At 38.0% G+C, this 16946-nt stretch overlaps 1 protein-coding gene across 1 annotated transcript in view; it reads left to right on the top strand.

Moving 5' to 3' along the window:
- PRRC1 (proline-rich coiled-coil 1) overlaps positions 1-3846 on the top strand; it is an 18098-nt gene extending 14252 nt beyond the window's left edge. Inside the window, exons 6-7 of the mRNA XM_010023253.1 lie at positions 1-8; positions 3673-3846. The exon at positions 1-8 is cut by the window's left edge and continues 119 nt beyond it. Coding sequence (XP_010021555.1) covers positions 1-8; positions 3673-3846 — 182 coding nt within the window. The remainder of the gene's footprint in view (positions 9-3672) is intronic.
- Positions 3847-16946: the final 13100 nt, after the last annotated feature.

Genomic DNA, 16946 nt, shown 5'->3' with positions numbered 1-16946 from the left:
TTCAGCAGGTGAGTTTTCACTTTTTTTACTCATGTTGGATTAACAGTTGAGACATAAGACTTAAGTTTTAATTTCACTTATGATGTCAGTTTGTACAGTCACTCCACTTGAATGTTTTCATTTATGAAATCAGGATAAAAACTGTTTTCAAATCATGTTTCAGTATTACCTAAAAATCTTTACAAATTTGTGGCAAAGCAATTTTTGATCAGTAGTCTCATTCTGGAATACATGGCACTTGAAAATGCAAGTTTTACTTTTCTAATAACAAAGAAGAAATATTCTAAGAAGAAATTAACCAAGAGGAAATATTATCTAATAAGAAATTAACCACCAAGAAGTACTCCATGAAGGAGGAAATACAATTTTAATAATTGAAATATCGTCATCAGTCTGGTTCAGTGACTCAAAGTTAACCCTCATGAATCTTTATGTTGATAAGGTAAGAATACTCATTCTTCCTCAGGTGCGGAACGAGGTCTTTGCAGCTTACAAAATATACCAAGCAAGTGCCCAAAAGAAGAGCAGTAACCACTTCTGTCCATCCAGACGCTTTGTTTTCTTTTCTTAACTTACTTCACATACGTATTGGAGTCTTATGCCAACAAAACTGCGTAATAGTGAATTGTTTGTGTGCACACATGTACATGTTAGCAGTTCAGTGGCATACCTTACACTTCATTTAGGATTTAGGCAGAAATTTATAAATTGAGATCTTACCACACTATTTTTAATAAAACTCATAAACCCTTGGTATTTATGTTGTTATTTAGCACAAAATAGACAGCATACTGTACTGATTAGTATTCTGAAAAGTCATTCCTAGTAAATAAATAAAGGATACCCCTTCTTCAGAGTTGGGCTTGGACTTAATTCCACTATGAACATACAGACTGTTACATGAAATTCAAGGCTGATTTCCTCTTCTTGACTGCTCTAGCCTGACAGGGATCCTAAATTTCTGAAACGGAAAGATTTAAATCTTGGAAATGTAAGGGTTCATCCCATTTAAAATAATCCAGTAGTACGCAGTTCTTAAATATCACCAACAGAAATTTTTCATGAGATTGTTTACATTTCTTTGGACATGCACTGGGAATTATTTCAAACTCCAGTCGCTGCATGTTGCCTGAAAGAAGATATAAGTCATAAATTAGTTAACTCTGCTTAGAGAATTATTTTTAAATAGATGTTTCTGTGAAGAATTTCAAAACAAAACTGTTTGGGGTTTGATCCTCAGAGGGTTGGTTTGAGAAAACAAATAGTAACTGTTTATATTTTTTTTTCTGTTACTACTAACTCCAGTAGAGTGAACATTTTTGGGATTGGTTTTAGTTCTTGTGTTTCTGAGTTCTTACGGTTTTGAAAAGCTGACAAGTGGCAAAAGGAAAAATATTGCTGTTGGTCAGTCTCTCTTTAGTTTTCTGGAATGCTTTTCAAAAGGAGTCAGGAAAGATGTGAAGCTAAGGGAAAAAATACTGATTATGCAGGTAAAACTTCATTGACTAGATGATCTTTAAAGGCCCCGTCCAACCCAAACCGTTCTATGGTGCTATGAAAATAGATAGATCAATGTGAAGTTACTAACAAAATTATTGTCACAGTCTGTGTGGAGCACTGGTATGAACTAAATGATTGTTTTAAACATAAAGCACAACACGTATGTTTAATTTTTGTTTCACAGAATATTCTGTTGTATCATTTGAAAACTGTAAGTTAATAGTAAGCTTTTGAGTATTTCTTTTCTTTTATGTAAACATGTTTTGTAACTTTGAAAATTAGTATTTACCTTGTAATAGCTGAAAACATTCTTGTTTAAACTTCTGTACAACCTGTTTAGAGTACAGCTTGCTGTATAGCACAGATTTAGTAAGTCTTTAAACTTGAATTAGATCGAATTCTACTCTCATTTAAAGAAAACTGTTCTTGTATGTGCATCAACAGCAAAACATAGCTTTGTTTCATACCTTTGTTCCTGTTATGTCTCCTTTACAAACAGCAAGTTTTTCTCAGAGGTGTGAAAGAAACAAACATTGATACAAATGCAGTGCATTATCTCTAAGCAAAATCTAAACAACAGGGAAAAAATCAGCAATTGTGTAGTTGTATTTCAGTCTACAAACAGAGAACAAATATGTGTTGGACAGGCAGTGTTATTTCTTATTTACAGTACAAAAGATTTAATAGAGACAACCTGCTCTAGGTGAACCTGCTTTGGAGGGGAAGTTGGACTAGGTAATCTCCAGAAGTCTCTTCCAACCCCAACCATTCTGTAGTTTTGTGAACATTTAAACCAGTTATGTTCCTCATAATTCTTGCTAGCTATGTGTCCTATTGTTATGTATAAGGAAATAGTGGTAAAAAAACTCTTTATGGAATTGATACTCTTTTGTTAATGTCTTTACCAAGAGCGTGGAGTTTCTTGAGCACATAAAATGAGACTCATGGCTGTTTATAGCTCTAAAATACTGCTTGATTTGAGAAGGGAAAAAGGTGGACTTGAGGGCTTGTTTTGAGAAACTTTTTCTGTTAACAGACCAGCTGTCGTTTTGTTTTTAGCTGAGGCAGAAATTGCAGCTGTGATGGAAAACTACCGCAAGGTTGTCCTTTTGTATTTTATTTGAAGTTCACTGATTTTTAGCAATAAAAATAACAAATAATTAATTTTTGAAGTTATGTGCTGTTGTGGATCATAGTGGACATATAGTAAGATACTCAGTTCCTACTTGCAGCTAGGTGCACTCTTATTTACTTCTTGCTGCCTCTATGTTCTGACTAGTAAGGACTAGTCCTGTTCGTTTGCTTAAGAAATCTGCTTTTTACATACCTCTTGATAATCACAAGTTATTTTGATACTGCAGTAGACTCTGTTTTCTAACAAACTTACATATCCTGTTACTGTTGCAAGACAGTAGTTTGAGGAAGGCTGGAACACAGTAATGTACTTCAACCTGCTGTACAGGCAGTGGAAACAGACTATGTTTGTCAAAATAAAATCTGTATGAAGAATTGGGCCCAAAACGCATGCTATGAAGAACTGAATAATACTAAGAACAGTCTTACTGTGGCTAAAAGTCTTCTATGCTTCACTATATGTGACAATGGCCAGAGGTGGTTGCCTAGGATAAGCATCAGAGAATTAAATGCAGTGATACTTGCCCTACTGCTTCCCTTCTGCTTCCAACTTCAGGGAATTACAGTATGTAATCCTATGATCTCATGAAAATAGCTTAGTCCTCCATTTCTGTCAGCCTCAGCTTTCTTCTTGTATTTGGCTACTTGCCTGCTTCAGAGGGACATTTTAGCCATTTTTGAAACCTTCAGTGGGTAAGAGTCATTGTATAAAATAAATATTGTATGAAATACTATATATCATTGATTCCATCTGTTAGCTACTTCAAAAGAAAAAGCTACTTCCTGGTAATGGCAGAATGTCTTTACTCTTTCAAGCATCATATTTTAGTTTTACACTGTTCTGTTTGGATCATGATACATACAAATCCAAAAAGTATTAATTGTCTAGGGAAATTACGGGGCTGTCTGAAATTTGGATTCTGATATCCTTTAATTTGCTGTGTATACCCTGTTGATGTACCAAAGTTGGTAATGCTGAAGATAGAAACAAAACCTCATTTAAAACTTTCAATAGTCACTTCTCAAAATGTTACACAGGCGAAGAATCTCACTCCTGAGGACTACAGTCTGAGATGGTCAGGCCTGCTGGTGACCGTGGGCGAAGTGCTTGAGAAGAACATACAGAATGTCAACAGGACTGATTGGCATGTGGTGTTCACTGGCATGTCCCGTCGACAGATGATCTACAGTGCAGCTAAGGCTCTAGCATGAATGTACAAACAACAGTTACCACCCAGGACTGTTTGAAAGAAGGCTGATCCATGACACCAAGGAATACTGGGTTTGTGATTCTAGAATTGAAGTGAAAGCTACACATTCTAATTCTCAGTGGATGCAACACACATTTGTAATCTAACTTTAAACCGAATTTTACTTTTTAAGAAGTGAAGGTAATTTCCAATAGCAGAAATGAGCAATTGTAATTTTTAACTAATACGTGATTTCCAATATGAGTCACAAAATGGGAAATGAGAACAAATATATATTTATAACTGGAACAAATAGCATTACAGTTTGTACAGTGAGTGTGCTGTTATTTGAGACCTTACTATGCATTTGCTGAGATACTTTAGTTAGTATACTTTTTAAAAGAAGGGGATAATTGTTTAGCTATTTCTGTTATATTAGTAATATACACATGTTGACAGCATAAAATGTATGTTATATATGCATTTCAATCCAGAGAGACTATGTTCTGTATTAGATGGTTTCTTGGAGCCTGTGCTTAGATGATACCTAACACCTGATACGTTTTCATGTCTGTATAGAAGTTCTCAGGAGTGATACCGAGTAGCCCTTTCAACACATACCAGTCAGCTGCTAAAAAAGCACAAATCCACACCTCAGTAGTTGAAATTGTTGCTAAATTATTTTGAAATTTCATGTTCCATGCTGCATCTTTTTTCTATTGTTTTCTTGTTTTTTTTCTTTATAACAGTAGTGAAGTGCATGTCCAATTAAAACACTAGGCAAATTTCAAGTTGCTTCAAGTGGGTTATAGATCAGGTACCACATACACGTGCAATTATCTCAGCAGTTTCAACAACATAATTTACTCCAGTGCTTCCAAACTTCATCTTTTATATGAAATTAAGTAATTTCTTCTATGAAGTTATGGTTGTCAGCAGTTTGATGTGAAAATGGTGAGATTTGTTATCACTTGCTTTGCTTTCCTGGGTTTTCTAAATATTTTTAAGTCTTAAATGTCTTCCTGATCTCATGAGCTCATTGTTTCTCATGTAAGTCTTCAGTAGTATCTGGTTTTTTTCATGGCTACAAATACCCTCTATCCATGGTTACACAATCTTAAACCTGTATTTAGAAATATGGAAGTAATTGTGAAGAAAATGTTTTGGTAATAATACTTTTTTAAGAAACAAAGAATTAAAAAATACTTTTTGTTTGCCTTGAAGCAGTTTTTCATCTTATGCTGCTCTGCCTTTACGTTTCTTTGATGCTTTCAAAGGACATTTTTATATATAATAAGATACTAAGCCAGGTCATATTTGTACCTAGTGAAAGCCTATTTCCAAGTAATATATTTTGCCTTAATTGGCTTACTCTGTAAATCAGTTGAATAAGTGGTTTTCCTACAGGATTGTATCCATTTTAGAGGTTTATTTTTTAATATAGCTGATGAACATCAGTTTATTGAAATGATGTTTGCATGGTTAAGTTACAAATGTGGCACATACTTAAATGCCTGTCTTGTCTGAAGAAAACCCAAAACAAACAGAATCTGACTCTTGTGGTCTTGAGGTCTCTTGTTGGGAGCACTTCTTTGTATCATAAACTAAAAGGATGATACAGGGACTTTTGATAGTCATTTTTTGCTAAAGGCATCATTGATTTTATTGTAATTTCATTTTGCAGTGTATAATATGTTGAATGCTGCCCTTTTATCCCCTGCTTGCAGCATCCTCCGTGATGCAAAGAGGACAAGAAATCATCAGTAGGTTTATGTGCCCTGGCATGAGTTAAAATTAAAACTGAAGAAACTGAAGAGGAATTTCTGTTTTCTTTCTCTCTTTCCTGGCCCTGGCCTTCACTGTTTTTTCAGAGGTGGTAAGAGTGGAGTCAGAAGATGGCTTCTCATTTTTGTAGCATCTGGTTCATTGTGGTAACATTGGCCCAGCATTCCAGATATCTTACATGGCTGCTAATGTGGCATTTTCCAAGGCTGCCTTGGCCTGTCTTAGAGAACTTTTATGTCTCTAATCTCCTGTAAAATTTTGCTAGCTTTATGCCAAAATGAGAGTGACTGCACACTCTTCTCTCTGCGTGCTTTCTCCATGTGGTTGGGTGCTGGGATATGACATGGTCGAGTGAAGCGGTCTTTCTCCATTCAAAATCTCTGTCTTGATAAAGATCTGTTGATGTAGTTTTGATTGCTCACTCAAGAATTAAAACGGCTTATCTTGATAACTTTACTGAGTTTCCTTCCTTTACTGAGCATTCCTTGTTTATGTATTAAAAAAACCCAACCCCATCCTCACATAAAAGCCAGGAGTTCAGCTCCTTGTCTGAGAGGCCAATGAAAGGAAGAATATCTGTATTATGCTCTGGAAAGCTAATAAAATTTGAAATTACTTCCTAAGTGAAGGCCCTTCTTAGGGTCTGAGTTGGCATGGGTGAAATCTGGAGCAAGTTAACAGAACATTCAGCTTTTTACCATCTGCTGGGCTGTAATGTGGGCTCTAATGGGAGGAGGAAACTTGGCAGGTAGGACACTGACATCCTGTGTTAAGCTTACATTGAAATCAGCTTAGAAAAGCAGGTATCAGAACACATTTGGAAAAGTAAGGACAATTCTTGACTGCTAGTCATCACTGCGGATACAGCTGCAGAAGCCATTTCTGATGCTTTGTGAATGGGTAAGTTTGCTCGAATATAGGAGCGTGAACAAAAAATCAGGAAAGCTCACACACTTGAAGATGGAGGATATCAAGGATTGCTAAAAACAGTCATGAGGATACATCCAGAAGGAAACTGACCAGCTGTTACTACCTGCAGTCTTTTATTTCCACATTTGGAATTGCTGTTCTGTTTTGTTTACTGTATCTTTTGTAGCAAGTGGTACTGACAGCAATTTTCCCATGACCATGGCTAGTTCAGAACTCCCACGGCGTTTTAGAGGGACTTGCCTCAGCAAGGAAATATGCATTGATAAATAGTATTACAGAAAGAACATATTTTGGCCTGACCCACTTCTATTGTTCCTACCTCACTGTAGTGAAATGTAAAAAAAGCACTGTAAATGGCAAGGAGCAGAAGGCCAGGCAGTGAGAGATGGTTTGCAACTGTAGGTAAGCCAAAATGTAATAATAATGGCAGTGCTCTGCTATGGTGTTGGTGACACTGATGGTTTCTGCTGCACATCTTTGTAATGATCCTGTAATTTCATTCACTGCCAGCATGTGATCAGTTCGTTTCCTTGGGGCTGGAATGTGACAGATGATTGCACCAGCTCATTTCAGCACTGCCTAATCACAGTCATTTCATGACTCTGACAAAGATATTCTGGTTAAAAACCTTCACATGCCTGTGTGCAAGCCAAAATATCTGTTTGTCTCCTAGACCACAGTTTTTGAAGGTACATTGTAAATAGGCACAGCCGAATTCTCCTAGTTCACATTAAATTGAAGCAGATTTACATGATCTTAAAGCAGAGGCAGTCTTTAAAATGTTGGAGATAGCTCATTATGTCTGCTGTTGCCTGGTGCCCTGAGTAGCAACATTTGCTGCTTTTGTGCAGCCCAGCTCATGCTAAGTGTTAAATGCGCTGCTTTGTTGTTGTGGTTTAAGCCCAGCCAGTAACTCAGAACCACGCAGCCGCTCGCTCACTCCCCCACTTCTTCCCTCCCACCTCCCGGAGGGATGGGGAGGAGAATCGGAGGAATGTAACTCCCACGGGTTGAGATAACAGCTCTCCAGTAACTAAGGTATAATACAAACCACTACTGCTACCAATAATAATAAGAGGAACAGCCAGGGAAAAGGACACAACCGCTCACCACCCGCCGACCGATACCCAGCCCGACCCGAGCAGTGATCTGGGCCTTCCGGGTAACTCCCCCCAGTTTCTATACTGGGCATGACGTGCTGTGGTATGGAATACCCCTTTGGCCAGTTTGGGTCAGGTGTCCTGCCTCTGCTTCCTCCTGGCTTCCCCTCCTCCCTGGCAGAGCATGAGACTGAGAAAGTCCTTGGTCAGAGCAAATGCTGCTCAGCAAGAACTAAAACCAGGTGTGTTATCTCCGTTGTTCTCAGACTGAAGTCAAAAGCACAGCACTGCACCAGCTACTAAGAAGGAGAAAAATGACTGCTACTGCTGAACTCAGGACATTTGTAGATGTCAAGGTAGTGACTTTAAGATGCACTATGTCAACTGCCATCCAGTTAAAAACTTGTCATGCATACTTTGTGTAACAAGTTACTCCTAGTGGCCATTATCAAGCTTTCCCACTTCTAATAGGAGTTTTGGGTAGTTTTGATTATCAGTGGGCTTAAGAAATTATGATTTTTATTTTTTTTTTAATGAAAGTGCTCTGTTTGGTCCAATTCACAAGAAGTATCCCCCTCAAGAGAAGATAATGTTTAAAGAAACTAAGCAGAAAATGTAGTAGGATAGCTCACCTAAGGAATATCCCCACAAATACCCCTATGCAGTGATAAGGCTAAAAACTTTTATGAGCTGAGAGGTTCCTAGAAGCAGAATGAATGAATTGTGAAAGTTGGACCTGACTGCATGACTGGAAAGCTGGGACGCCAGAACTGAGAAAGGAAGGTTCTCAAAGGTGTGCTGCAGGCACTTAGTTGCAGTCAGTTTGCCAGCCCATCTGGTTCAAAAATGAGTGTTAAGGAGCGAGTGTAGTATTCAGACTTAGTTTTATCCCTTTTTCCCAGTATTCCGCTCCCATGGTCGGTATTCCTGTTTTGTAAAAAAAAAAAAAAATGAAAAGGAGTATGCTCTGTATTTTTAGAAATATCTGTAGGCTGCCTAAAAGTAATCCAACAGAGGTCCAAGCTGAAAGTTGTGCAAAAAAAGCGTAATAGTAATACCCTCAAAAAGAGGAACAAGTGCCTACCAGCTGCAGGTGTACCTGTGCAACAAAGTGGGCACGGCGTGGCAGCAGAGATGAGTTTACATGTGCTGATTTTATTGTAGTTAGTGTAGATGACAAATGAAAAACAGGGCTGTATGTTGGCTCTGGATATTTTTGGACTGGTTGATACTCTGCAGTGAAGCCCTTGGCACTGCTTTTTCAAAACACTTGCCAATTGTGTCAAGGTGCAGGTGGCAGAAGTGGGGCTATGCGTTCTGCATTCCCACTGGGAATAAAAGCAGCCATGAATAAGAGCAAGTAATATTACTTACTCTTTTCAAGTCCTTAATATAGAAGTGCTTTCTACCACAAATACACTGGCATGCCCTCTCTGCAAGATTAGATAGATGAATTTTAGGCATGATGTCACAAATGATGATTTTGAAGTAGAGTGTGACTGGGTTATCAGTAGAGAAGGGCTGGAAATTTAAGTGTGCAAAACCTGCTTTGCTCACATGAAACCTTTTTTCCTGGATTTCATTTGCACAGAGTCAGTGGTCTGAACAGATTTTGAGTTAGAAAGTATATCATTATCCCTATCAGCTCTTACGTTGTGGCCTTAGTCAGGCTGACTTTGCAAGCAGCTGTCCTGTACTTATGCTGTAGTGGCTTAAGGTGGTGTAAAGCCCTGTTGGTGGAGGTCTCTGTCCCTGCAGTTGCTCTAGCATAATAATCTCTCTACTCATGATCATCTGATGTGACCTGGGGCTGCTCTCACACTCTGTTTTGGCTGCAGCTAGGATTAGTTGTAAAGTTGCTGCTCTGGGCCTGGTCTCAGTTTTTTCATCACAGCATCATTCAGAATGGCACAGTTCTGTTACAAAAATCTTGGTTATAAAATTCCCCACACATTCGTTGAAGCTAATCTGATAACTTTCACCCCACTGCCCCTGTCAAGGTTTGCCATGAACATTGGTGAAGAAAGGATGGAGCATGTAGGGCCTGCTGAAACAGCAAATGGAGTTTGGTGAAACATACTGATCCAAAATGAGAACCAAAACAGCCTTGATGGCTGCTCCTATACTTTCCAGAATGTTCTCCTTTAACAAAAGGATTTTAGAGATGCCTTCCAATACCAGTCTTCTCTTTTAGACATATGCTTAATTTGGGCAAGAGAGTGAACAATGGCAGAAGGTCAGATTAAGAAAAGAATGAAATATGAAAGGATGTGAAAGCAATCAGGAGAGTACCGCAGAAGCCAGAATGTCTAGTGAGCAGTGCAGGAGAAGGTACAGCATCTTAACTGTCTTTTATTCAATGTCCTGGATACAGAAGATGGTAGAGGGTGGTTGAAAAATCATATGGGAATATGGAATAACTTTGGTGTGTCTGCTACTGCTGACTTTGGCCAGCTTTAGACCACCAACACACACGTGCCAAGTCTTGCAGTAAAGATGTTTAGCATATAATGAAGTTTACAAGTTGCCTTTGAAGTTTACCCTTACATGCAGCATAGGGTAGGTTTTTCAGTCAGCTTTTTGCAAATGGGAGGTTTTTGAAGAACTACAAGTTTAAACTTGTGAAAATGAGAATTTTAGTAAAATTCTTAAAGGTATTTGTAAAAGCAACCTTTTTTTTTTTTTCCTTACTAGTATGATCTGATGTAATGTTTGCAGGTGGAAAACAAGTTTATCACTGAACAGTATTCAGTCTGAAAGAACTCTGTGGGTCAAGTTTACTATTATGTTTAATAATAATTTTTGACCAAGCAAATTTAAAAGAAAAAAAAGCTAAAAAGCTTTTCTTTGTTTCCTACGGTTAGGAGGCACTGGAACAAGTAGCAAGTGAGAACATTCTGTATCCCATCAAAAGTTGTCAACAGTCTTGAAAACCAGAATAAAATAGCTTCAAACTTGGTTAATTTTCCAGTATGAAGTTTAACTTTAACAATTAAATTTGTCTGTAATCTATCAAGAACTCACATTTTGACATCCTGGATCTCGGAGCCATTTGGCTTTGACTTTATGGCTCTGTTCCATCCACAGTTATTCAATTAAGAAAAAGCTATTTGCTTAAGAGTAATGGTGTACAGAGCTGCAGTTCTTAAAAGGAAAAAATGCCGATTGGTTTGATTTATCGTCCCATTGTTCAGAATTCTGTTAAAGATTTAGATATTCCAGCCAGTTGACTTTGTAAAACAGCCAGACTATGACCTGGCAATTGAACTGTGAATACACAGTGCTGCAGAGGAGTAACAGATTCAAAAACACTCAACTGCTCCTTCTGAGCTAACACAGTGATTCTTCATGTACTGGAATCAAAGTAGATGTAGCTTAAAAAGGTTACAGACCAGTTTAAAATATTTTGTGCTCAGAAAGTGATTTCCAACTGTTTGCATTGGAAACAACAACTCAACAAGTGTGAGTGAATGTAGCCATGGTCTTGCCTGTAAAATAGGGAAGTACCTCATATAGTAGCAGAGAAAGCAGATGAGTTGTTGGCTTTCCAAAGTTATGTTGGCTTTCTTTAATAGAAAATTACATAGAATTCTGTGTTATGTCAGGGGTTTAGGGGTTTTTTATTAATCATAAGAACATGCTTGCTGTAAAAATATTCCCCATGACCAGAGTGAATGTGATCTTTTTCTTTTTTTCTTTTTAATGAAGATCTGGTGCAAGAAATTACGCATCAAGACTTTCAAACTTCTTTATTTTTGTCACATCAGTGCAAACAGCTTGTGTTTGATAAAGACCAAACATAAAATTAACAAATTAGTAGCTTTGTTGTGAACAATGCATTGGACCACTGAGTCAAATTCTTCCCTCAATTTTCTCTCATATTCCATCAAAAATTCCGTGAGCTTTAAGTTTTCACTTGAAAAGGCATAGTTCAAGTATCTGTATGTTTATGTCTTCCATATCGAGCATCTGAGTCAATTCTACTCTGAATTTTATAGGAATATCTGCTAATGGAAGAAAACATTTATCTAACAGGATACTAGAGGGAACTTGGGGGTTTTTTTCAGCTTGGTAACAAAAAAGAATATAGCTGTAGCCCTGTTGTATGCTAAAAATGGAATAATGATGTCTTCTGGCAAGAAAATTAGTAGGTAAGAGATACAGGCTTAATTAAACTCTCTCGACTGGCAAATTTATCAACTTGGGACAGGCTATGAAGAGAATGGCATTTGACTGCAGTGAGAACCACCCTAATTTATTTCTTCCTCAAACATGAAACAGAGAGCTGTTCTGTTTGCTTTTGCAATAAACCACACACGAACTCATAGTACTTAGGGATCATTTTCATGATGTAATTCTTACAGTTGCAGGAACAACTGTTGCAAACAGGTGGTGATTGTTCCATGAGTTCTTGGAAAAGTGCAGGAATTTTTAGTTTGTGTAAGGAAGAGTGTTTTGACCAGTGGTGGGATTCTGAAATAGCTATGCCACCAACAAGAAGTAAAAACCAGTACCTTGTAGAGCAACAGGTTTAGAAAGTCTTCCCAGGTAGGCCAAACAGTTATCCTTCAATCTACAGCGTACTTGAGGTATATTGTGGTGGGGTGAATGAGTACGGTTATGCACATGCAAGGCAGATACTGCAGTTTGTTTTCCCATAAAATGTAGTAAGACCAAAACAAAGTCAACAAAATGTGCCTGAAAAGGGAAGGACAGGAGAATATTTGTTTTTAATGTAATGGGAGCTACTGTAATTAATAAATTAATAACCCACTGTTACATGGGTCTTTTAATCTGTGGATCCCGGAGTATTTATAAAAATATACATCTCCATACTTAGAAGGTTGTAAGCATTATAAGTTCTCTATGTCCTATGTAGATTCAGTCGTTTGGATCTTCAGAGCTTCAGAGCAAAGAGTCTTGGATATTGCTACTCAAAAATACCAGACAAATGCAATTTCATCTTAAATTGATAAATCTAAGACATTAAAATTATCATTAGGGATAAGGTATTTTGGTTGTGGGGTATTTTTAAGTGCTACAAATCCCATGAATCTGTGAAAGCAGGTTCTTTTACTGCCAGTGACAACCAAATTAGTAAGCGAGCGGCTCCGAATGGCTGTAAACTTGGGAGTGAGCTCCCAATTTCTTCTTGTTTTCTACTTTCTTAAGTGCAAGTAAGAAACAAAAGCTGATTCCTGTGGATGTGATGGCTCTCTTCAGGTAGATTTCAGAGCTTGATTCTGCTTCACAGTAGCTCTATAGCAATCCATCCAAGGTGGGAACAGTACTTTTGCCATAGGAAACTGCCAAAGACCTAGCTGATGATGAAGTATGTGGCATAAAGCTGAGTAGGGAAGGAGGGATATAAGCCAAATTTAAGAGGGTATAGATTAAAACAATAAGGATGAGGAGCTAAAGATGTATTTTGGGAACTGAGTGTAAAGTAAAGGCAGGGGTGGTAGCATGTGGGTCAAAGCTGGTGCAAAATCCAGCCACTCTTGGTGATGCCTTATCTTCTCATGCTGCTGTGCCTATCCAAAATAATTTGGAATCCCCTGCATGAGCAACTTTGCTTTTCTTACGTATTATTGGAGGACTATCCTATACTGGGTAGGAAATAGTTGAACATATGCATTGACAGACTAGAGTGATACACTCTTTATTCTGTAGAGTGATACAGTGAAACAGAATAAAGGGTACCTTTTATCTGATGCACATGAAGCAGGAATAGCAAACTCCACACAATACCGGCATAAAGTCATGCATGAATTCACACAGTTTTAGACAAAAGAAGCAAAAACAGTGCTACCTTTTCTTAGGTTCATTTCTAGTAATAAAGTTTATCCTAGTCTGAAAGGGAAAGTTTTTCCACTTTTTACGCAGAAGATGTTTGTAACATTTTTGAGTGATCTATTTAATTTACTTGGTTAATCTTGATTACCTCTCACTGTAGCCTGTTTGTATTACTTATGGTTTGCTTTCTGTTCTATTGATGTGTAAGATCACCTTTCTCTCCCATTTTTCTTGAATGAAACATGATTGGTTTTAGTTGAACTCTCAATGCTTTGCTAGATTGAATCAGTATTGTTCTGTTACCGTAAGTAGAAACATAGCACTTCATCATGCAGTCTGATGAGGTAGCACCAGATTTTTACAGTTTTGATTTGGTTTCCTTGAAAGATGGCAAGTCATCAGATATTTATTCTTTCAGAATTCTACAGAACTGAGTAATACCAAACTACTGCTTCCATACATATAAATGAACAGGAAAAATGTATTAGCAGGTATTTTTGGGGGGAGGGGTTGTTTATTTTTTTTACTTTTGTGTTATGGCAAAACCAAAACAAAGTGCATTTGAATCCACAGAGCAAGAAGTCAGATGAAGCCCACAGAAACCTAAGCTTGCAAATGCCTCATAGTTTTGAAAACTGAAGAGAGTTCATGTTCTGGCTAGTATTTTGCAGCCTCAGAAATTAATCTTGCTACTCATTGTCTGTGATCAAAACTATCCTTTTAGTTAATGCTAGCTGAACTCATCTGACATTAAAAAGTAGAGCTGAATAAACACTGTGTTGTGAGAGCAGATATCTCCAGTCAGTGTTGAGCAGAACATCTTGCCTCTACCGATATTAGTATCTTTCTAATTGTGCAGTTGCCTAACTACTTTTAAATTCATTTTTTTAAAAGAAAAGCGTATTTCTGTTGAATTTTTCTAAGCCATTCAAATCACCTACTCACAAAATTGCTGCCTGTAGAGAAAATTCTATCAAATTCCTACTAGATGGGTATGAATAAAACAGTTACAGTAACATAGTTTCAGTGCAAATCTTTTTATTTATTTAGGTTTCTATAGTGAGGGGAAACATTTCTTGGTAAAGAATGTAGTTGTGTATTCTACACATCTGCAGTGCAGTAGGAACTGGAGGAAAACAGCTCAGAGACAGAAAACATAACAGTTTTCTGTAAGCAATCACAAGTGCCATCTGGTTTTTTACAGTCTATCTAGGTATCTACATAAAAGTAACTGTTGCTTCCAAAATGATTAGAACAAAGAGAAGTTGTATCTGTCCGTGTATTTATTTATACTCATCCTATCATGTTCGAGTACCCAACACATTAAAGATTTTATTTCTTTATCTCTTTTTTCAGCAGAGATGTAATATTAATGAGAGGTTATAATTGAAAGAATCCAAACGTTTGACATTCCTCCAATGGGATGTGGGGCTGTTTGCTGAGCAAGTTGATACATACTACAGCAACCTCTTTTAGTTTGGCTATGCCAGTGTTTTGGTGATTGCATGTTCCCCTGAGGCATGCATTTAACACTATTCATATGACAGCCTTAGCGCTGTACTGGGCAGACAGCATTTGGCATTTTAAATTTTGGATGTGTAATCCCACACTGTGTATTTTCATCCGTGTACTCCACTAAAATGGAGATGAGCCACTCTGAAAGCAGTCCTGTAACTATCCACTACAGGGATGTCAATACCAAGAAAGCACAGGAAAACGTGACACTGCCAGGGGCTGCAGCTGGTGCAGCTGCATGTACCTGGTGTGTCTCTGCTGAACATGAACACTTGCTATCTTCTGACCAAGCCAAAGCCAAGGGCAGAAGTTTTTACAGTGGCTTCTTTGGGTCATTGTTGGTGTTATTTCACAAGCACAGATGATGAAAACTTCAAAATAAAGATATGTAAGTCATGTGACACATGAATATTATGTGAACATAGTCTTTGTGACTCCTAACTTTCTCATGCTAGTTATGTTGTCCCAAATGAAGTGCTGCTGGTTTTGTTTCTAGGTTGGTTTTGTTGTTACCTTTTGTTTTCACCAGGACAGTTCTATGGTTCTCTGTTTTATTTACAGTTTCAAAAATCTTGTTATCTGTAAACATCTTTAAAAAGCAGGGCACAAGAAAAAATACACGTCTCATTCTCTCCTTGGATGCTGTTAGGGACTTTCTTATTCCTCCAGTCCTTGGCAGTGCTTCACTCTACCCTTATACTCTGGGGAACAACTCAACAACTCAGTCAAAGCTTCATGCTCTATTGGCCCTCTGCCTTTGCCTTCAGCATATAACACCAATGAGGAGGGCTGATATGCCAATCACAGACGGAGCTTCAGGTTATTGTTTTCCTGCGTGACGTTTGTTTGCTTGTTTGTTTGTTTGTTTGTTTTTGTTGTCTGCCTGGGGAGGTCTTCAAGGAACCACTGTCGCTTCACGAAAGAGCAGGACAGCTAAGAAGTTATCATTTCGTACAGAGGAGGGCAGTGTTGTCCAGGCATTAGCCACTGAGTACGCACAGGGGACACAGTATGAGGCTCTAGTCTAAGACATGTATTTGATTTCAAAACCTCATTTTTTGAAAGTTTTTACTATGTTCACCGATTTCCTGCTTCCATTTGGCTCTCATGCTTCAAACCTGTCAACTGAGCAAGAAGATAAAACCTGAGGATTTCCAGAGCAGATGCATGTATATCTTTATCTAGATGTTTTTTTGAACCATGTCCTATATATCATAAACATAAGCAGATAACTATTTTTTGTTACTTTCTCCATGCTTCTTGTATCATTCTTGAAAAATAAGGGTGAGACAAAGGGAAAATTGTGGTTTTGTTTTGTAGTTGAGTAGCCAGGAGAGCTAACAGCCATACATACCGCGGTACATACCAACTGCAGAGTCAAAACAAATAGTCTTTTGTGAACTAAATCCTGTGGTAAATCCTCAAATATAATTGGGGTGAAAAAGACACTAATGGAGGAGTACAAAATGCCATTAATCACAAAGATGCAGATACAACAGTATCTTTAAACTACATCTGTTAGATAATAGGAGGTTTTAGCATGAGAAGCATCATTGTGTGCTGAGTCCACAACAAAATGAGTAGGGCAGGATTGCCTCCTGCAGGCAACAGGACACAGAGTGTTCATCAATGAACACAGAGTGTTCATCAAAAAGACTTCTTTGCTTTGGCTCCCATGTGTAGGTATAGATTGTGCCAGGCATCCTGAGGCAGAGCACTGTACAGCATAAGCCAGTGGTGTCTGTGGGTGTTCTGGGGTTAAACTCACTGCAGGGCTCTGCTTGAGCACCTTCCTCTATTCTGCTTATTTACTAACATAACTGTTGCCTACAGACCAGTTTACTGATTCGTCTTTAACAGAGTCCTCCCAATCTATTCACCACTGACATAACCCTTGGCACCTGGTAGTTACTGGCCTGGCTTAAACTGGCCCAACAAATGAAGAGGCTATAGTTGCCCAACTGATAGAAGCTGTCCTGGGTTCAGCTACAGCAGT

This window comes from Nestor notabilis, unplaced genomic scaffold, assembly GCF_000696875.1.
Source record: "Nestor notabilis isolate BGI_N333 unplaced genomic scaffold, ASM69687v1 scaffold18171, whole genome shotgun sequence".
Lineage (NCBI taxonomy): Eukaryota > Metazoa > Chordata > Aves > Psittaciformes > Psittacidae > Nestor > Nestor notabilis.
This window is presented reverse-complemented; position numbering and strand designations above follow the sequence as displayed.